Source organism: Orcinus orca, chromosome 6, assembly GCF_937001465.1.
Source record: "Orcinus orca chromosome 6, mOrcOrc1.1, whole genome shotgun sequence".
NCBI classification, from domain to species: Eukaryota; Metazoa; Chordata; class Mammalia; order Artiodactyla; family Delphinidae; genus Orcinus; species Orcinus orca.
In genome coordinates this window covers 64,024,313-64,046,661 of record NC_064564.1, presented here as the reverse complement: position 1 = coordinate 64,046,661, position 22,349 = coordinate 64,024,313, and the positions used below count along the sequence as shown (strand labels likewise).

General features: G+C 39.8%; 1 protein-coding gene across 3 annotated transcripts in view; it reads left to right on the top strand.

Moving 5' to 3' along the window:
• Positions 1 to 22,349, top strand: part of KDM4C (lysine demethylase 4C) — a 404,294-nt gene that overhangs the window by 54,863 nt on the left and 327,082 nt on the right. For all 3 annotated transcript variants that reach the window (XM_004279122.3, XM_049711313.1, XM_033404418.2), the window contains one exon: positions 62 to 176. In XM_004279122.3, coding sequence (XP_004279170.1) covers positions 62 to 176 — 115 coding nt within the window. The remainder of the gene's footprint in view (positions 1 to 61; positions 177 to 22,349) is intronic.

Below are 22,349 nucleotides of genomic sequence, written 5' to 3'. Positions count from 1 at the left end.
GGTAGGGAAAATCTTAAAATTGTCTTACTGTTTTGTGCTTTGTTTCATCTCCCTTTTCCAGGTATTGTACTCCGAGATACTTGGATTATGAAGATTTGGAGCGCAAGTACTGGAAGAACTTAACCTTCGTGGCACCTATCTATGGTGCAGACATTAATGGGAGCATATATGATGAGGTATATTTCTATTACAGTGGGTTTTGTAAAGCATCATTTCTTGTTACTATTTTTGTTACCGTTTTCAGTGGTCGAGAAGCAGTCATTTGTTGTGCTTTGTGTGACCCATACTTCTTCACAGGACAAGAAGAAATAAATACACATCAGTATGATTTCTGCTGCTTCTGTTTTTTACATTGAAACCAGCTAATTGTACAAATATGTGAGCCTGTTCAACAGTAATATAGTATGTGGTTATCTGGCTGATCTTCAAATCACACTCAAAATTTTTAAAAGCAAAGCACATTATAAAAATACCTGGAAAACAGGGAATATTATTCATAATAGTACCATCTTAAGGCAAAGGCAGTATTGTGATATGTATTCTTCCTGTAGTTTTCCCCTAATCATTTGAAAAAGTTATATTAAACATGCTTATAGGACTTCCCTGGTGGCACAGTGGTTAAGAATCCGCCTGCCAATGCAGGGGACACGGGTTCGAGCCCTGGTCTGGGAAGATCCCACATGCCGCGGAGCAACTGAGCCCATGTGCCACAACTACTGAGCCTGTGCTTTAGAGCCTGCGAGCCACAACTACTGGGGTAGTGTGCTGCAACTACTGAAGCCTGTGCACCTAGAGCCCGTGCTCCACAACAAGAGAAGCCACCACAATGAGAAGCCCGAGCACCGCAACAAAGAGTAGCCCCCGCTTGCTGCAACTAGAGAAACCCTGCGTGCAGCAACAAAGATCCAACACAACCAAAAATGAATGAATGAATGAATGAATGTATAAAGCAAAAACAAAACAAAACATGCTTATATTCTCTTTTTTATCCCCCCCACACAGATTGTGAGAATTTTTTCTTTTTTAAAAATACATATTACATATTTCCAGTTATTTTTCATGAGAGCATAATCTGCTTGATGTAATCTAATCCTTCTTGCCTCCCCGATACTACTTGAAATCCTATTTTTTAAAGAAAATCTTTTCTTTTTGAAACCTTTTATTCCCTCTCCCATTGTTTTATTTAGAGAAATTTCTTGCCTACGAAAAAGTTGAAGTGATGCAGTGAACACCTGGATGCCCTCACATGGATTCACTAGTTGTTAATATTTGCCACATTTGCTTTTTGTTTCTCTATCACTCTGTCTGTGTCTCTGTCTCTCTGTCCTTATGCTGTAACATTTGAAAGTAAGTTGCAGACATCATGACAATTCACCCTTAATTATTTCAGCATGTTTCTTTCAGTTATAAGGCAATTTAACGTTTATATAATGTCATCTAATATAGAAACCATACTCAAAGATCCCTGATTTTCCCAGTAATGTTCTTTATAACCTGGTTTGAAGGTTATATGAAGGATCCCGCCAGGGATTTCCCTTTAAAGTTAATAAGTTTGCTATAGGGTAATATTTAGAGGCTAGTTGAATATCCTGTTCCCAATAGCCTTTCACCCAGTGAATTTGCCTCCATTGATAATCCTTGACCGAGTCAATTATTGTACTATTTTTAAACTGTTTATATTTTGAAATATAAAACAAGCTGGAAAGTGGATAAAACATAAACTTAGAGCTTCATGAATTATTGTAAGGTGAATACCTATGTACCATCCCTGACATCAAGGAAAACATTACAGGCACCCTAGGTTTCCCCTATCTGTCCCCTTTACCTATTATAGTCTCCTACTTTTCCTCCAAAGGAGTGGTTATAGGGTATACACATGGGTAGTTTTAGAACAAAACTATTTTCCACTTTACACCTTTCTATACCAGTGTTTGCTACTTCCATTGCCCCACAGCCTCCCTGACATTAGACATTCTAAAATTAAATGGGAGTATGTAGCAGGTTCTTGTGGTTTTAAATAACATCATGATTTTTTTTCTTTTATGCTCCTTGGCTGTTTGGATTTCCTCTTTATCAAAATGCCTGTTCAAGCCTCTTGTACGTTTTTCTTTTTTGTCATGCTTTTCTTATTGAGTTACAGTTCGTTATAATACATTTCTGGATATGAGGTAGTGGCACAGTTTTAGTTTTTCTATATGGATCTTCAGTTGTTGAACACTGTTATTGAAAGGACCATTCTTATTTTTGAAAATGGGCCGGGTATTAGATGATACTATGGAATTACTGTTGTCCTATGAGACGTGATGATGACATGGTGGCTATATATATTTTTCCTTGTCAACTGACAATACACACTGAAAAATATATAGGTGAAATAACATGCAGTCTGGGATTTGTTTTATTTTGTTTTTTAAATTAATTAATTAATTTTTTTGGCCGCGCTGTGCGGCTTGCAGGATCCTAGTTCCCCAGTCAGGGTTTGAACCCCGGCCACAGCAGTGAAAGCACCGAGTCTTAACTATTGGACCACCAGGGAATACCCCTGGGATTTATTTATTTATTTATTTATTTGCGGGTACGCGGGCCCCTCACTGCTGTGGCCCCTCCCATTGCGGAGCACAGGCTCTGGACGCCCAGGCCCAGCGACCACGGCTCACGGGCCCAGCTGCTCCACGGCATGTGGGATCCTCCCGGACCGGGGCACGAACCCGTGTTCCCTGCATGGGCAGGTGGACTCTCAACCACTGAGCCACCAGGGAAGCCCGGACTTGTTTTTAAAATACCTCAGGAAATAAAGTGGTATGACTTTTGTTGAATAAAGATTGGCAAAATATTGTTAAATGAAGGTAGATGATGGATACATGATGTTTAGAATATGTGTATGTTTGAAATACTAAAAATAAAGTTAAAGAAAGGGAAAACATCCTTTCTCTTCCCCCTCTCGTATTTTCACTAGTGTAAGTAACCTCTCTGTTGAGAATTTTTGTTTAAGTTTGTACATGCTCATGTAGAAAAATAGAGAAAAAAATGAAGAAAAAAGTTACTCATAAGTTTGCCAATCAAACATAACCTCTTTATGATTTCCTTTTGGCCATTTATTTATTTAATTTTGGGTATCCTATTTTATTAGCATTTAAATTTCACCAAGAGTTCAAGCATATGCTAGCCATATGTTCAGACTTTTGAAATAAAGGTAAAATGGGCAAACAGCTTTAAGGGTGCAATGTATTTAACACTGCACAATATATTAACTAACTAGACAATCTAAGGGGTGGTATAACTATACACTTAGGAGCACCAAGTGTAGGAACAAGTCCTGGGACTGGAGGAAAAACCCGCCGTTCAGGACTGAACAGAGGTCCTTGGCTGCTGACAGAATCTCCCCTTGACTTCAGACTTGAGACAAACCGAGCAAGTCTATCAGCATACAAAACCCACTGATTTCAGGACAAACAGTAACAGGATAGACTGGCCAGCGCCAATTCAGATTGTGGGGATAGTCTGAAGCGGACAGGGCTGGCTGCAGGCTGGACATGTTGCAGTTGAAGTCCAGGATCGGCAGATGAGAGCAGCCACCTTCTAAATATCGCTGATTTCTATACAACTTCCCAAGATGCTTTTCCCAAACAGGGTGGCCTTTTATTTTATGTCAGTATGTGTATGCATATGTATGCATGTGCTTGTATGTGTGAGTGTGTTTCCCCATCTCAAATGCTGAGAGATTTTAACAGTTTTTTTGCTTTAGAAGCATTTTCAGTATTGGTCTCCAGAGGATCATTTTAGTGTATTCTAACCCCAGCCAGTTTTAGAGTGTACCTTGTATTAAGTCTTTGCTTTTTTTTTTTTTTGGTATTTCAATTCCAAGTATATTCTTTTTTTTTTTAATTGAAATATAGTTGATTTACAATGTTGTGTTACTTTCTGCTGAACAGCCGAGTGATTCCTTTATACTCCAGGTATATTCTTTAAGTTTGACATGTTATGGTTACTTATGTTTAGGAAAATGAGTGCCATTAGTAGTGAAGCTTCCTTACAGAAGATGGCACCTTGTCTCATTAAAACAGCTTCTCTGGGATTTCCATTGAAATGGGTGAGGCCAAGCAAATATGGTTGGTATTTTCAGTTGGGGCCTAGCAAAGTTAAAGTGTTTTCTCAGAGTTACGAGGCTAGTAGACTGGCTGCCAGGTGCTCTTATTCCCCACACGTTTTAAGGAAGTAATTATGTATAGTCAGTCTCACAGTTGTGGAAATGTGTACAACTAGGTCTGGGTCACCTACAAATTTCCCCTGAGCTAATGGTTTATTTTGTGCCTTCTCTGTGGTTTCGTCCCTGTGGTATCCTGGCAAGTTTGCAGGTTTCTAAAAGGAAGACTGAGCTGAGGAATCATCTGGATCTTGGGCTGAGAGGTTACACGTCTCAGGACTCAAAAATAAAATAAAACGCAGTCCAAGATTTTTTTCTGACCATACCTTGGGATCATTGAGCTCTTTGTTCCTTTTTTTTTTTTTTTTTTTTTTAATGCTGTATGCGGGCCTCTCACCGCTGTGGCCTCTCCCGTTGCGGAGCACAGGCTCCGGACGCGCAGGCTCAGTGGCCACGGCTCACGGGCTCAGCCGCTCCGCGGCATGCGGGATCCTCCCGGACCGGGGCACAAACCCGTGTCCCCTGCATCGGCAGGCGGACTCCCAACCACTGCACCACCAGGGAAGCCCCCTCTTTGTTCCTTTTTGCAAATATAATTAAGAGGTAGAAGCAGCATACGATTTTCAGAACAGTCAACATAAAACTGCCCTGAACTGGCTTTACACATTTGATAGTTAAAATAACATAATTTTTGACAGCACAGCTGAGGGTGATGGACATTGGTTTGCAGTGCTTATCAATTTACCACTTGTGTTTGAAAACCAGTTACACAATGGCATTGCTTCAAGGGAACATTGACTTTAGACTTCAGATTTGAGTAACTTTAGTTATTAAAATCCAATGAACAAAATCTGCTGGTTTGTAAACATGCAGTTTTAAAACATTCTCATTATTTACAGGTTTTGGAGCCAGGAATCTGTCATTTTGGTAGGACCTACAAGGCATAGTATTTTATGGAATTTTTGTAGGAGCATTTAGTAGCTCGAGAACTGAGCTGATGTTTTCAATGCTTTTGTATCATAAAGACAGACATATGAGAGATGTTGTAAACTGCTACTGGTAAATGAAACCAGTCACACTCAAGACAACTAAATTCAAGCAAATGAAAAATAACTTGTATTTGCCCCCTTGAGGTAGCTGGAGAGTAACAAGAGAAAGAATGCATTAAGGAGAGTGATGAAGAGTGAGTGCTGTAATAACTTGTAACTGTCAGGAACATTTGAAATTATCACAATGAATGTGCACTGAATAAAAGCCCATGTATTGTTTTGCTCTTCACTATTGTATCTTTGCATTGTTTAACTACTTAGCTCAGTTTAAATTGTATTGGAAATTGGTTTGTTAAGGTTCACGGCATTATTTTGAAAGGGATTATAGTCATCAAATTGTAGTTCAGTTCCCCCCCCCCCCGCTATTTCTAGTTATGGCTTTTTCCTTTAATGTTAAAAGAAGGGTTGAAAAACCATAACCTTTTCTTGGTGGGGATGGGAGTTCTTGGAGAGGGTGTGGGGAAGGTAAGAGAAACAGTTTGTGCAGGGTGCAAAGATGAATAAGGACCCTGGTTCTCAATAATTCACAGGCTTGAGGGGCAAAAGGGCAGTAGGATGTAATGAGCTTGGCTGTAAAGGCAAGTGTGGGGTTCCAGGGAGCCCAGAGCAGAGGCACTTATAGTAGCTTGGTGTTGAAGGAAGACTTTTTGTTGGAGACGTGGCATCTGAGATTGGCCTAGAGGAGCAAGTTCAAGTCAGGTAAAGGAAGGAGAGAGAAGAATGGGGATGAAACTAGGTAAATTTGAGGGTAAGACTGCACTTAACAGTCTTTGTATTTTTACTGAATTTGGAGGCTTTTTGGTGAGCCTGATCTTGAGGAGGGTGAGGCAGACCTGGAATAGTGGCTATGGGGTGGGAGGGAGAGAGATCAGCCTGGCCGGTGATGGGGCTGTGAGGGCCCCTTCTGCTCAGATGTTTGTCTTGCAGCACCAGGCAAGTTTGTTAAGGGGCAAAAAGAGGTGCCATTGCAGTGTTGATCCAGGCTTGGGTACAACACAGGAATTAGGAGTGAGAGTGTTCATGAAGGCCTACTTGAGGACAATCAGCCTTGATAGTAAAGGGAGTAAGTAGGGCCTGGAGATTCCAGGGAATGAGTCTTGGCCCCTCTTTCATTCGACTGCTGCTTTCAGAGCTTGATTTCCTTAGGATATACTTAAAAATCTCAGTCAACACCATGGGCAGCAGCCTGTGGCAGCAGTATCAGTAGTAACATGATTTAAGCAAGTTACAAGTTTTTAAACCAAAATACCAAGACTTTCAAAGGCAGGACATGACAAAGCCCAGTCTTTGGGTGTATGATGCAAAGCCTGGCTTGGCAGCCAGATTCTGCCTATTGCTTGTCTTTGTAAATAAAGTTTAATTGGAGCATAGCCTTATTGTTCATCTACATATTATATGTGCCTGGCTTTTTTGCACTACAGTGGGAGAGTTGAGTAGTTGTGGCAGAGATTGTATGGCCCACACAAGCTAAAATATTTTCTGTCTTGCCCTTTGCAGAAAAAGTTTGCCAACCCCTAATATAGAGGCACAATTATTTGCTCTTGGGGAAGGGTGCTCAAAACCTTTTTTGAGATACAGATGAAATTCTGAATGTTTTTTGGAGAATGAGATTGACTATGTTGATACCTTGAAATGAAATTTGGTGATGTCAGGGACCTTCTGTAAGTAAAGAAGGTCCTGAACTTAGAAATAGAGCCACCTGTATTCTTGGGTGGCCCTAGGTGATTCCTTGGAAACAGTAATAGAAGCATAAGAGTCCTAAGATCTGAAACTTTTTTTTTTTTTTTGGTTGTGTTTTACTAAGGGCTGGTCCACTGATAAAGAAAGTTTTAATTAAGGAATTCCCTGGCGGTCCAGTGGTTAGGACTCTACCCTTTCACTGCCACGGGCCTGGGTTCAATCCCTGGTCAGGGAACTGAGATCCTGCAAGCCGTGCAGCATGGCCAAAAAAAAAAAAAAAAAAGAGAAAGCTTTAATTAGCCTTTGCTAACTGTACATTTAAAAAATAAGTCCTCTGATAAAAGAAACATGGGAGTTACTTCAGGAAACAAACACACAAAAAGAAGACAGATAAAGAGAAAAGATGAACAGGTAGAAAAAAGCGATATAACTGTGTGGGCTGATTCAGTTCGACTAAGGGACATGAAAATAAACAGATATCTGCAGGGAAGAAAGGAGGTAGAGCATTTCTGGGATAGCCAATAGCCATGCTTCCACAGACCTTTGAAGACAGAGTGCATCTCTTTGTTCTGTGTGTGAGAGCTAAGAATCGACATCAACATTTTTTACTGACACTAGTACAGTGACATTAAGTCATTCAGGCTTGTGCTCTGTGCTCTTTGGGGCTGCATTTCTAACAACACCTATCATGTATATAGTGGTGAGCCTTTTAATGATGATAATGGTTCATTAAATTGAGGTTTAAAAATGAAGTCCCACGTGCTTTCCTTAAGCTGGCTGTTACCTTCTTGATAACACTGTTTTCAAGAGTCTTCTTTGAAAGATTTTCCCTTTGTTGAGTGGTGACAGACACCTCTTCCCCTAAGCCTCACCTCCATCGTCCAGGCTTTCTGATTTGAATACTTCATTCATATCCTAACAGGCATTGTTGTCTGCAGTGGCCCCTTTGAGATGATGTTTTCATAGTAGTGTATCAGCAAGGTTCCTACTTCACAGTAATTTAGCCTTCTTCGGATGCTTTATGTCTAAGTACTTCTTTCTTCTGAATAAACCTATGAGATGGCATGGCATTGAGACTGACCGTTCCCCTTGTGTGTAACCATCTTCGATGATAGTTTTCAGCAGTTCACTGGAGGAAGATAGCACATCTCACTGTGAGGGGAAGCAGCTTCACCCATGATCCACAACTTGTACAGTCTCTCACTGTTCTTAAGTCTCCCAGTCTTGCTTTGAAACTCAGCTCCTTCACTGAATCATGTTCCTCCCATTTGCAGCTGCCTCCAGATCACTGAAGGTGTCCACCCTCTCCTCTACCAGCCTGGTACTCAGTGGTCTACTACACTGAGAATGGCTATCAGTCCACTGCACAAGGAGTTTTTCTAGTTTTTCATATTTGATGTTGGTTCGAGTAACACGATTAAGCTTTCCAGGAGCAACACTGCTATGTTGTTAGGTATGGACATATCGCGATCATGTCTTAGGTGCTTCTGTCCCTCATTGCACACCATCACCTTCAAGTCTTTCTAATGTGTGGGCTTTTCTAGGACTCTTATGCTCACTTACCTTCTTTTCAGGCTTTTCCACATTTGCAGAAGACATTTTCACCAATAATGATTGGAAGATGATAGCAGTGATGCCCAATACATTTAATCTGGGCACAAGGCATAATCCTTTTGGGACAAGAGCTGAGATACAACCTAATTGCCGTCTATATTATCTTACCTAGATTTGTATACAACTGAAACCATTCTGTTGGTGGACGTTCACAAGTCATTATAGAGAGTTTTTGATTTGGACAGTGAATTTTAGGTAAAAAAATGTTATTACAGCCGGTATTTGGAAAATTAGTACAGAAAATGAAGGATACCTATATTATTTCTGTTTCTCTCACAGTAAACTCTGAGTCCAGTGACGGCAGGTATCATTTCTTAGAGACTCTCCAGCCCCAGCCCCTGTCATAGCATCTGCTTCAAATAATGCACCTAAATAATGATAGAATTGATGAGTGCGTGACATTAGAAAAATAGGCTGAGGCTAGATCATGGAGTTTCCTGAGTAGTTTTGGTTCTCATTCTCTACATCTTGAAGAACGTTTGAGATTTTTCAGTAGGGAAGTGATAGGATCAGAATCATGCTTTAGAAAGTGTGATCAGATAATGGTCTACCAGATGGACTGGTCATAGCAAGAGGCTTGGAAAGTGCTTTGAGTAAGGAGGAAGAGGGATGGGTCAGAGTGATCTTCAGTGTGTGTTTTTCTGAACACTAGTATCCTGAGACAGTAGTTCGGGTCTCAGCACCCATTTATATTTCTAATAATTTATTGTGGACCTCAAAGAGCTTTTGTTTATGTAGGTTGTATCTATCCTTGTTTATTGTATTGGGAAATTAAAACTGAGAATGTTTAAAAGTATTTAATTCATTAAAAATAATGTTACATAACATTCCTATTTTTATAAAAAGTGACTGTATTTTCCTACACACAAAGTTTAGTGAGAGGAGTGGCATTATTTTACATTTTTTTTTCCAAGTTACTAATATCTAGCTTAATAGAAAACCCCTCTGGATTCTTATATCTACTTTTGCATTTAATCTGTTGTAATATCATATAGCCTCCTGAAAACTCTACCTTACACTGATGCGAGAATGAGAGTGAAAAAGGAGAACAGTGTCTTGGTATAATTGTGAAAACGGTTTTGATGCCACAGATCCTGATGGGATCTGGAGGTCTCCCAATGGCCCCCAGACAACATTTTGAAAACCTCTGCCTTAAGATATTTAGCAAAAGATTCCTTCTCTGATCTCACTCTACATAGGTGATGCAGGGATCTCCAGGCAAGGTAACAGTTTCCATTCTTGTTTACTGACCTTCAGGTAACTCTGTCCCTGGTATGAACCTCAGAGACCTGATCACATTACGAGACAGAGGTTCTCAAACAAGAAGTCATGGAGTTATTTGGGGAGCATCATGCCATAAATTCTGACATATAACTCAGGCAAAATTTTACAAGCAGAAAGTAGGCTTAGGATGTGAACTCAAGTCCCTGCGTCTTAAGATATATAAAATATTTTAAACTGTATTTCCAAGATTTTCCTTTAATATTAATTTGCTAGCCTATTGCTTTTGTCATCCAGTTATTTATTAACAGATAATTGATAGAAAATTCAGAACAGTTTGAAAAATACAGTGACAAACCTTAAGACCAAAATATATAATGTCTTAAACTGCATATTTCTCCTTGAGAGCTGGGGAAAAAACATTTTTTTTTTTAAACTATGCATGTACTGGATGGATGGGTGTGTATGGGGGTCCTCTTTCTAATTTCCCTTTTAAGTTTTCTTTATAGTCTATTATTATAAATGCATAAATTTTATAAGTAAAAATTACCTTTTTGTTAATATAAATGTTAATATAAAAAATGTTGGAAAGCATTATATGACAGAGAAAATTGAAATCACTCATAATCCTGGCGTTCAGGGACAAGAGCTGTCAAAAAAGTTTAGTGTATTCCCTTCCAATGTTTCTCCTCTACTTTGTGCTCAATAATTGTATTTCTTTTGACAGCCGTGGTATCACGGTGAACATAGCTTGGTTTTGTCTTTTCTCCCTCCCGTTTTAACACATATGAATGCTTTGCCGTGATTACAGGTATTCTTCAACAGGATAATTTAACATTTTTTTAGTCTCTTAGTTTTATTGGTAGGATGGTTTTCTTGGACAGGGGAAAGCTGATTAATCTAAGGTGGAGAGGGACCCTAGGGGCTGCGGAGGCAGGAAGGGTATGACAGTTATTAGTCTTGCCTGGGTCAGTGTGAGGCTGGGCCACAATGCACGGTGGGGTGGGCAGATCATTGCTAACCCATGAGAGTGGTACTTTGCTACTGACACTGCCTCATTTCCTTCCTTTTCTCCACAGCCTCTTGAAATAGAAGACTGTATTAAACAGCACAGAATATTTGACCTATTTACTTATATAGTCAAGGTCTGCCATCCCTAGCTGTGACTTTCAGGAAAGCTCTGTCTTTGCCTTAGAGTCTGTAAAGGAAAGGGATTGAATTAACAGCTCTCTGAGGTTCCTTTCAGCTTAAAAATGTTTGCTCTATTATAAGGAACATTCCTTCAAGAAGATGAAGTCATTGACAATGAGTTTTTATGAGTTGTAGATTCCTTTTATATTAGAATTTTGTCAAGAACTCCTTTATAAGAAATATGTTGGCTGAAGCATAGGAATCTTTTCATACCAAAATTGTAGTCTTAACTGGCATTTAGCCTTATAGATGACTTTTTATCTTCCTGCACTGGGGTAGCTTAAATACCTTCATCCACCAGATGGTGCTCTTGGACAACAGATTTTTCTGAGGCTGAGCGTTTCCAAAATGAGGTAAAACATTTAAACTGTTGAGTCACCAGAGTTCCTTTACATTTTGTATTTTTATCATGTTAGGATATCATTTATCCTGAAATAAGAAATAATTATAAGCCAGAACACTAACTGTATGTGTAATTTTCACATCCAAGGGGAAATATCATCATTCTAGACATGTCTTAATGCTGAGACAGCTGTTGGCTTGGTATTGTGACTTTTAGATTTTACTTCTGTGAAATAAGGCTTCTAGTTAATCAAAGCTCATTACCTGCCAGCGTGTTATGGCTGATCTTTAGTCAATGCAGTCTTAGCCTCATGATCTCAAGTTATGCCATCCAGACAGGGGAGGTGATGGTAGTCCTAGTCACTTGACACATTGCATCTAGAATGTTTCAGCAGTTCTGGAAGCTGTATTTTCAGAGGGGTATTGCTAGGGAATTGTCGATAGAAGAGAGTTAAGCCCAGTTGCAGGCTGACCTCAGAGTACATGGCTACTGCCCTCAAGTATCTATCTTGCACATCATAGGGTTAGGTGGGATCACTGTGGGGAAAATCAGTTTTGTCTCTGGAAGTGCTAAATTGATAAACACATATGAGTCCCATGCTGAGTAGTTTGTGAGGGTGTGAGAAGTGTTAGGGATACCAGGCGTTTGCCAGTGGAGGGTGCTAACTTGGTAGCTGGAGAGTTGTGAAAGGTTTCCCTAAGGGATAAATAACACATACAGGGCAGACTGGGTGCCCCGTGGGTGCTGTGAGTACTATGTACCATAGGCATGGAAAGGGGTAGGCATGGAAGGAGGTTATGCTTCTTGGGAACTGGCACAACCCCTGAGATTGTGGTGAGAATTCAGGGCATCTGTGGGCATCAGGCATGTGAACTCTCTTAGTGAGGATGCTAAGAGAGTTCTGGAGGTACTGAAGGATCACTATGCCTAGAAGGGCAGATATCCTTGGGAAAGTGTTAGGGAAACAGAAGTGGGAATTACTGAAGGGGAAAGAACATGAAAGGCAGAGGTGAAAAGCCAGAGTTCTAGTGCTGAATTTGGTTGGTGATCATCAAAGCATTGATTATTTCACCTGGAAAGAGTCTTGGACGTCATGATGTAGCCAACACATTTATAGATGAGGAACTTCAGACCAAAATGTTAGGGTTTATCCAAGATGACACCCAGTGACAGAGCTGGGAGATCCCTTTTCCCATTCTCTTTCTACTATTTTATTATTGTTTTAATTTTATTTTTATAAATTTACTTATTTATTTTTGGCTGCATTGGGTCTTTGTTGCTGCATGCAGGCTTTCTCTGGTTGTGGTGAGCGGGGGCTAATCTTCGTTGCGGCACGTGGGCTTCTCATTGTGGTGGCTTCTCGTTGCGAAGCATGGGCTCTAGGCTTGTGGGCTTCAGTAGTTGTGGCATGCGGGCTCAGTAGTTGTGGCTCGCGGGCTCTAGAACGCAGGCTCAGTAGTTGTGGCACACGGGCTTAGTTGCTCTGTGGCATGTGAGATCTTTCTGGACCAGGGCTCGAACCTGTGTCCCCTGCATTGGCAGGCAGATTCTTAACCACTGCACCACCAGGAAAGTCCCTCTTTCTACTATTTTAGATTGTCACCAGAATGGATAATTAGAACTTTGAACTACACTGTGTGCTCTCTATCTCTTCCTCTCTTGGATTAGTATCTGCCAGGGTCTTCATGGGATGCTTAGTGTCTTCAGAAGCAAAAGTTTCTTCTGTTCGCATTGCAGCTGACCTTGCCTGCAGATTTACAAAAGGACTTTGATAAAGCATGTTTACTTGAAGCCCTTCCTACTTCGGGCTGTCCCCATTTTAAAAAAAAAGGATGATGAAGATCATCTAGATTTCATCTATACTATGATTTTTTACAGACATGGAAACTGATTTTTTTTTTAAGGAGGAAATTTATAAATAGAGTAGAAAGATTCAAATAATTCTGTTGTCAGAAAGGAAGTATTGATCCACACCTTTGTGCTTCTAGAATCTATTTTAGAAATGATTAGAAATAAGGATCGATGTCTGTGTGCCAAAATCATTTTCCAGTGTTTTTTTTTAATATTATAACAAAGAATGTAAAACAACCTATATGTCACAAAGGAAAATAATGATGCAAATTGTTACAGATAAGAAGGTGATATATATAATAAAATAAATGTTAGGAAAATGTTCACAATCCAATAGTAAGTGAATAAACCAAGGTAACTACGTATAGCTGTATCTCCAAGATCTTGAATGCCCACACAGGATTTCCAGTATTGTATACAATTTCCCTCATAAATCATCCACTTGGCTATGGGAAGAGAGCAGTAGGTCTGGCCGAGATGGAGAGGTTGGGGAGCTGCTCCCACACACCAGCGTCCTAGCATCCATTCCTCAAAATAAGTCACCACCTGTCAGTGGGCTTTTGGGGTCACTGGAACAGAGTTAGAGCCATGAATTCCAGGAGTGTGATTCTAATTATGTTCTAACTAAAAAAGAATTTTTTAAAGAGAAAGATATCACTAAAATGATAAAATGATCTTATTTGCAGGTTTATACATTTGATTTTTTAAAAACGTATGTTCCAAATGTTCTAAATGAGAAAATATAGAATATTAATTCAGGAAAATTGTTAGTTTTTTCTTTTTTATTGAAGGAAAAACGTTGAGCCTGTGTATATGATCCAGAATTTTTCACTGTGAGGAATGAAAATGAGACCATTGGAAATACCTCAAGTTGTTTTTCTTCATGAAGAATAAAAGGGTATTATTTGAGCCCTCTGCCAGGTGTTATTCAAGTATGTTAAATCTAAAATTGCTTTAAGTGAGAGGTAGCATTGAGGAAGAAATAAAGCAAGGTGGAAAAAACAAACAACTAGATAGAGTCCTATAGAGGAACAGGGAGAAAGAGGTACATTCTTTATCTAAATTGAATTTTCCTGGCATTAGTAGTTGTAAAGAGGCTCAAGCCCAGCCCATACTTTGGTACCATTCAAAAGCTAAGTGGCTTCTACTTTTTCTTTAGTAGAATCACATTAGCGTCATGGACTCTGATATATTACTTTCTTACTTAAAACCATTAGGGAATGGGGGAAGTGGGGACCTATGGATTTGGCTACTGAGGAGGAAATGTATTAGACATTATTTTGCTGTCAGTAGTAGAGACCTTAAAATAAATGGCTGAAACAAATTGTTCAGTTTTCATGTAAAAATTTGAGGCAGGTAGTCCAGGGCCATGTTGGTTCCATGATGTTGTCATAGACCTGTACTAGAAATTTCTTCTGCCGTCTTCATGATGAGATTCTTACCCTTGTGCTCTTGTGGTAGCTGCTGATCGTGTCTGAATGTCTGCGGGATCGAGTTATGTCTGCGGGAGTCAGCCTCTTCAAAGCTTTCTCCTGGAAGCCCTGCCCAGTGATGTCCAGTTACGTTTCATTAGCCAGAACCATACATATCCAGCTGCAGCTACTTTGTTCTTTCGATTGAATGGGGTTCTATTGGTAAAGAAGGTGAAAATAGATACTAAGTACTTAGGCAATCTCTGTTATAAAAGTTTATTAACAAACACAGTGATTTTGAAGTACTGTTTTACACGGCAGTATAATACACCTTAAAGAGTTGAATGAGACAAGGGGCTTAACAGTCTACAAAATATGAATACATTAGTAAAGATTGTTGTGTTTTTAATTTCCTGTATTTAAAAATAACTTGTCAGGGCTTCCCTGGTGGCGCAGTGGTTGAGAGTGCGCCTGCCGATGCAGGGGACACGGGTTTGTGCCCCGGTCCGGGAAGATCCCACATGCCGCGGAGCGGTTGGGCCCATGAGCCATGGCCGCTGAGCCTGTGTGTCCGGAGCCTGTGCTCCGCAACGGGAGAGGCCACAACAGTGAGAGGCCCGTGTACAGCAAAAAAATAAAAAATAAAAAAGTAACTTGTCAGGGTCTGGATATGGGATTTTACTATTTTATTAAATGTTGAGATAATTGATGCTCTTTAAAGAAGAATAGGGCTTTTATGGTTCAGATTCCTTTTAGGATTTTCTGCAAGGGCCATGTATAGATGTGTAAAATAAAGTTAACAATTCTGTTTATTATTTAAGTAAGGTTTTTTTTTTTAATAGAATGCATGTCTGTGAGTGAATCCATGAATCCTGCTCTTGGCCCAAGGCAGTTTTTTAAAATCATCTTTTTGATTGGTAGTACTTAAAAGAAAGAAAAGTAGCAAACTAATAACCAAATTACTGACTTTCCCTTCCAGTCATTGGGGGGATACAGGGAAGTTTTTCCCTCCTTGATTATATAAAAGTTTAGAATTGACTTTCTGGCTCATTGTTTGGCCAGTGAGGCTTCAGGCACAGTAATGTCAGCTCCGGTTAGAGTTTTCCATTCTCACCCTTCCCGGCTCCACAGTTATGAGCTGGGAGATCTTGGGCAAGTTATCTTACTTCTCCTGGGGAAGTTTTCTCATCTATAAAATGGCATTGATAATAGATGATAGTTTTATTTATTCACCTCATAAGATTAAATGAGATGAATAAATAAAACACCTAGGATAGGGCCTGCTCCATAGTATGTACTGAATAATAGCTGCTACTGGTGGCAATATTAAAGCAAAATGGGACAGAAATCCTGAGTCTGTGATGAGATGTTCAGTAATTGACTCCGACCAAGAGAATCGTGAAGAATTCTATTCTGCAATAGTCATTTACTTATAAGTCCAACCTGCATTCCAGCAGTTTATACTTTCTGCCGTTTGTCAAAGTCTGTCACGTCAGAGCCATGAAGGATGTTTGTTTAGGGGTTACTAAAGAAAATGCGCCTGCTATTTTCATGAAATACACCGCTCTCTTCGTGTCAGTGAGACAAGGTGCCAGGGCAGAAATGGTGCCGTGAGATGTGACTCAGGAGATGTTCTCTTTTTCATGACTTTTGCTTTATCATATTTTTGGAATGTAATAATCTGATTTTTTATGTGCAACTTATGCTTTAAAGCACAATGATACACTGACTACCCCAGACCCACCATACAGTCCCACAGCTAGAGTGTCAACAATACTGCTCATGGGGAATTCCCTGGTGGTCTAGTGCTTAGGTCTCCATGCTTCCACTGCAGGGGGCATGGGTTAAATCCCTGATCGGGGAACTAAGATCCCGCATGCCATGTGGCAGGGCCCCCCAAAGAAAAAAACAAAAAAAAACAATACTGCTCATGGGATGCTCTTTCTGCAGTCCTTCCCTGCTACCCCACCCCATCACCCAGGGGTGGCCTGAACTTTGTGTTTGATTTCTTGCCTTAAAAAGAAAAGTTTTCTCAAACAAATTTTGTTGTTGTTGTTGAAGTATGGTTGATTTACAATGTTGTGTTATATATATATATCCTTTTTCGGATTCTTTTCCATTGTAGGTTATTACAAGATATTGAATATAGTTCCCTGTGCTATACAGTAGAGCCTTGTTGGTTATCCACTTTATATGTAGTAGTGTGTATCTCTTAATCCCTAATTCTCAATTTATCTCCCTCCTCCTTCCCCTTTGGTAACCATAAGTTTGTTTTCTATGTCTGTGAGTCTGTTTCTGCACAAACACATTTAAAAAAAAATTAATTTATTTAATTAATTTATTTGTGTTTGGCTGCATTGGGTCTTTGTTGCTGCGTGCGTGCTTTCTCTAGTTGTGGCGAGTGGGGGCTACTCTTCGTTGCAGTGCATGGGCTTCTCACTGCAGTGGCTTCTCTTGTTTCAGAGCACGAGCTCTAGGTGCGCGGGCTCCAGTAGTTGTGTCGCGGTGGGCTCTATAGTTGTGGCTTGCGGGCTCTAGAGCGCAGGCTCAGTAGTTGTGGCACACGGGCTTAGTTGCTCCGCGGCATGGGGGATCTTCCCTGACCAGGGCTTGAACCCTTGTTCCCTGCATCAGCAGGCAGATTCTTAACCACTGCGCCACCAGGGAAGCCCACAGACACATATTTTTAAACAATATATTTAGTTTGGCTTATTTTTGACCTTATTAAAAGTAGTATCACTTTATGTAGTCTTCCGAGACTATACAAAACACTAGGTTTTCTGAGTTTATCCATATTATTGTGTGAGCTATTGTTCAGTCATTTCCATTGCTGTATAACATTCCATTATGTGCATATACATTTTATTTTTTATTATCCTGTCAGGGGATATTTTCTCTTTAAAATGAATATTGCTGCTATGAACACATTCCTGTATATGATTTTTGGTGCACTGTATACAAGTTCTCTGAAGTACTTATGTAAGAATGGAAGTGCTGCCTCCCTGCGTGTTCAACTTTGTCAGATACTGTTACCTTGTTTCTCAAAGACTTTGTACCAATTTACCCTCCCCCAGCACTATATAATCATTTTTAAGACAGGTTTACTGAGGTATAATTTACATACCACAAAATTCACTGATGTTAACGTATAATTCAATGATATTTGTGTAACCATCACCACCAACCAGTCTTAGAACACTTCTCTTACCTCCAAAAGTTTCCTTATTGCTGACATATATCCTCTTCAGCACTTAATATCGTTCATCTTATTACTTATTGTCAATCTTGTGGCTTTAAAATATCTAGTGTGTGAATTTCTCTGACTACAAATGACGTAGAATAGCTTTTCATATCTTTTTTTTTTAATTTTTAAATTTATTTTATTTTATTATTTTATTTTTGGCTGTGTTGGGTCTCTGATGCTGTGTGCGGGCTTTCTCTAGTTGTGGTGAGCCAGGGCTACTCTTCATTGCAGCGTGCGGGCTTCTCATTGTCGTGACTTCTCTTGTTGCAGAGCATGGGCTGTAGGTGCACAGGCTTCAGTAGTTGTGGCACATGGGCTCAGTAGTTGTGGCTTGCGGGCTCTAGAGCTCAGGCTCAGTAGTTGTGGCACATGGGCTTAGTTGCTCCACGGAATGTGGGATCTTCCCAGGCCAGGGCTCGAACCCGTGTCCCTTGCATTGGCAGGGAGATTCTTAACCACTGTGCCACCAGGGAAGCCCCAGCTTTTCATATCTTTGTTGGCCATTTGTGATTTCTCTTTTTTCCTCTGCCTATTTTTCTATTAGATTGTTTGACTTTTCCTTATTATTTGGAATTTTTTATGTTTTCTGGATACCCAAACTACGCCATGTTGTTGAATTACATTTGTTGAATTATTTGCTTCAATAGTGGCTTGTTCTTTCCAAAACTTTTTTATTTCTTCTATTTTCAGTGTCTTTGTGTGTGTGTGATAACAGGTCAGTTTTAATTCTAGCACCTGAAGCTATGCAAGGGTACACCTTATCAGCTTCATGGGACTGTTGTACACATTCTGTAAAGTGACAACTGTGCAATACCACTTAGCATCTCAGAATCAGGAATATAATTTTGAATTATTTAAACACAGTCCATGGAGTTAAAAACAAAATCAGAAGCCATTTACAGTTATATAATTGTCAATTAAATGCTATACACCTAATACTCGATATAATAGTCAATATCTAGCAGGGAATGTTGAAAGCGATTTTAGATTTTCATCCTATCGTACTCTGTTGGGAATGTTTCTTGAGTAGGAATGTGACTTGCCAAAGATGGGACAACCAAGACCAGAACAAGTAAAGTTCTACCATGGTTTCTGTAGTGTTCACTTTTTTTCTTTGTCAGTTTTAAAAGTGAACAGCGAGAATTAAATACTTGACTTTACATATATACAGGTATGTTGTAAAAATATATTTGTTTACAAGCATGTAAAAATACTTGGTAACTAGTTTGATAAGAAAATAATGTGCAAAGGTGTATAGCAAAAACATGAATCGTCTGTGACCCTGCAAAATCAATTCCATATTTTATATTACATCAAACAAAAACAATTTTCATTTTAAAAGGAAGATGGACAGAAATTATTATTTTTACACAGAACATGGCTGTGAAAAGAGTTAAATTAGAAAGACTAAGAATATTGGAATGCCAGAATGAGCCCAAATATTTGTCCACATAGAATATTATTGTCTTCAAGAGTAGGAGTAATAATGAAGGCTTTATAAGCAGTTTTTAATCAATAAATGTAATTGGCATTTTGATGTTTTGGTAACTGTAAAACAAAAGCTGTAACATCACTAAAGGTCTGAGAAATCTGTTTTGTAGCTTCAACTCGGTGTATTTAAGGTTAACTAAAGTTGACATCAAAATTTTTAGAGATGGACTTATTTACAGTGTCTTTTAATGAACAGATTTTAATTTTAATGTAATTGGTTTCATCAGTCTTCTCTTTTAGTGACTTTATCAATAATTTTGTATTTTTCTCTCTCTTGGGACTCTGAATACATGAACCTTAGACATTCTGTCCCACGTATGCTTAACTTTACCTTTCAGATATTACTTCTCATCTTTCTGTACTGCACTGTGTGTTCATGTCTTAAATTTTATACTTCTCTTGTTTAATCCTTTCAATGAGTTTTAGTTTAATAATGATATCTTTCTCTTTTTTTTTGCGGTACGCGGGCCTCTCACTGTTGTGGCGTCTCCTGTTGCGGAGCACAGGCTCCGGACGCGCAGGCTCAGCGGCCATGGCTCACGGGCCCAGCCGCTCCGCGGCATCTGGGCTCTTCCCGGACCGGGGCACGAACCCATGTCCCCTGCATTGGCAGGCGGACTCTCAACCAGTGCGCCACCAGAGAAGTCCGATATCTTTCATTTCTAGAAGTCCACCTCTCCCCCCAAATCTGACTGGTCATTCCAAATAGTTTATTTTACTTTCTTGTCTTTGTGATTCCATTTTTTATTTCTTTAAACATTTCACATTCTTTAGTGTCTGAAAATTCTGGTATCAACAGTCCTTGGGGTGGTGCAGGGTCAGTTGTTTTTGCTAGCTTTCTGCAGTGAGGTCTTGACTCCCTGTATGCGTAGTGATCTTTGGTTGTATTCTTTGGCTTGATCTTAATTTGTGGAGAATTTACAGGTTTAAGTGAAGGATGCTTTTCTCCCAAGAGGATTGGAGTTGCTTTTGCCTGGAACCAGGGATACCATTAACCTCAAAGCCTCATTGGTCCAGAATCAAGGCAGGAGTCCCAAGCTCTCTGCAATCTTTTATTTGACTGGGCATTTCCCCCCTTTTCTTCTCTGCCCTCCTTCTTGTCGTACTCATATTTACCTTTTTAAGGTGAACAGTCTTTTTATATGGTACTTTCTGTTGCAGATTTTTTTTTGTTACTTCAGAATTTGCTCTACATTGGTTATTGTCTAGACTTTCAGAAAGAAAAGAAAGCACTGCTGTAAAATTGTAGGTATTTTGGTGTGTAAAAATGCAAAAAGGAAAAGAGGTTTGTTTTAAAAGTAGAAAGTTTAGAGAATGTGATATTTTCATGGAAAGGAAGAAACAAAAGGAGCTATCACATCACACATTGTAATTAACTTTAAAGCAAATTGAATTTCACATGGGTCTAATTTTATTCTTACTGTGTAAAGATCCTAACGAAATCCTCTATTTTAAAATGTGACCAGAGCTTTCGTTTTAGTTATTGAAAGGTGCAATTTTCACACATTACTGTGCAAAATGGATTGAATTTTGAAGTCTTTAAAACTAACCAAGTTTTATTTTTCTTTCTTCATTTGCATTACCTTTGAAACTTCAAGGGCTTGTTACAGGCATATGAATTGGTGGCAGTAATTTACATTAGCCAAGCTTTAAAGTAAGTGGAAATTGGGTGGATGGTCTTTTGTTTGGATCACAGTACACAGTAGGTGTTGGCTGGACTGCATTAAGGGTCATAGAAAGTGATGATTAGAGCCAAATGAGGAAAGCATAATCTTTTAAAAAATACTAAATAAAAGTACCTGAAAACTTTAGTTAGAATCTTTAATAATTTCTTTTAGTGTTTTCTCAGCGTTTTACAGTACCTAGGAGGTGGATCTTCTTTTTTTAATAATTGGATTTTCTAATGAAATGATGTTTTTCCCCATAAATTTATAGATTTCAGAAATTATTGCTGGTCACTTTGAGTCCAGCTTAGAGCTGGGCGTGTGGCAGTGAAGCTGTAGAGAGATGGAGGCTCAGAGCATTGTTTGGAAAGAGCCCCGTGGGGATAACGTTGAAGGTGCTGAGGATGATGGCAGGAGTCGGGGCAGGGCCGGTGGGCAGCGGAGGAGAAACATGTGGGCTGGATATTGACATTGTTGAGGAAAGATACTAATGTCTTACGTAAACAAGGTCCCGTGGTCAAATCACATCTGGGAAAAGTGGAGTTAAGCAAAGTGAAACAGGCTTCCTTATAGCATGGCCTCTCAGAACCTTGGGAGTGCCTGTTGGCACTGTAACTTTGTAAGAGGAGGAGAAAAGGATGCCAGAGTTTTTTGACCACAGCCTCTTGTAGAAGTAGTGTTCCTCAGAAGGTTATTTTGGGAAGAATTGGTTTGCTATGATTTTTGCGTTATTTCTCTGTATCAGGTGGGAACGACTCCTTCCTGGTAAGTTTTCTAATGTGGCATGTTGCTGCCCTGTCCTCCTTCAGTCTCGCAGTGACTGAGTGCCTTCACTCAAGAGGGAATCCCGGATGCTCATAGTCCCGGGAAGAAGGTGCTCCTGGCCTGGATGTGGCCTGTGTTCAGGGCCCCAGGCCCAGAGCTCAAGGGCGTGAGCTCAAACTTGGCACAGTCTTTCTGCATAGGTTTATAGATGCATCGTTCATGCTGATGCCAGTTTGGGGGTGCTTACTTCCTCTGTGAAGTCCGAAGTCCAAAGCCTGGTCTTCAAGCAGCTCCTGAGTGCCTATGGTAATGAAAATTTAGGAGTTCTTTCAAATTGCCATCTGATTCTTGATAGGCTGATGATACAGAGATTGAAAGGAAAGATCCTTGATAAACTTCTCTTTTACACATATGTGTACAAATTATGGTCCAATGGTGAATTATTTCAGAAAACCAGGCAGATACAGGGTAAATAGACAAACAGGGCAGGGCAGGCTTAGAATGCACTGGGTTATTGGGATGAAGGGAGGGGTGGGACCAGGGAGGAAACGTCTGCCCAGTGGAGGTCAGGTGAGTTCCAGATATTGCAGATAAGCAACTGCTGGACATTGTGTAGAAGAGCTTTATATGAAGGGATGGGATCTGGGAAGAGGCATTTGTCTATGAACTTGGGCTGGTGT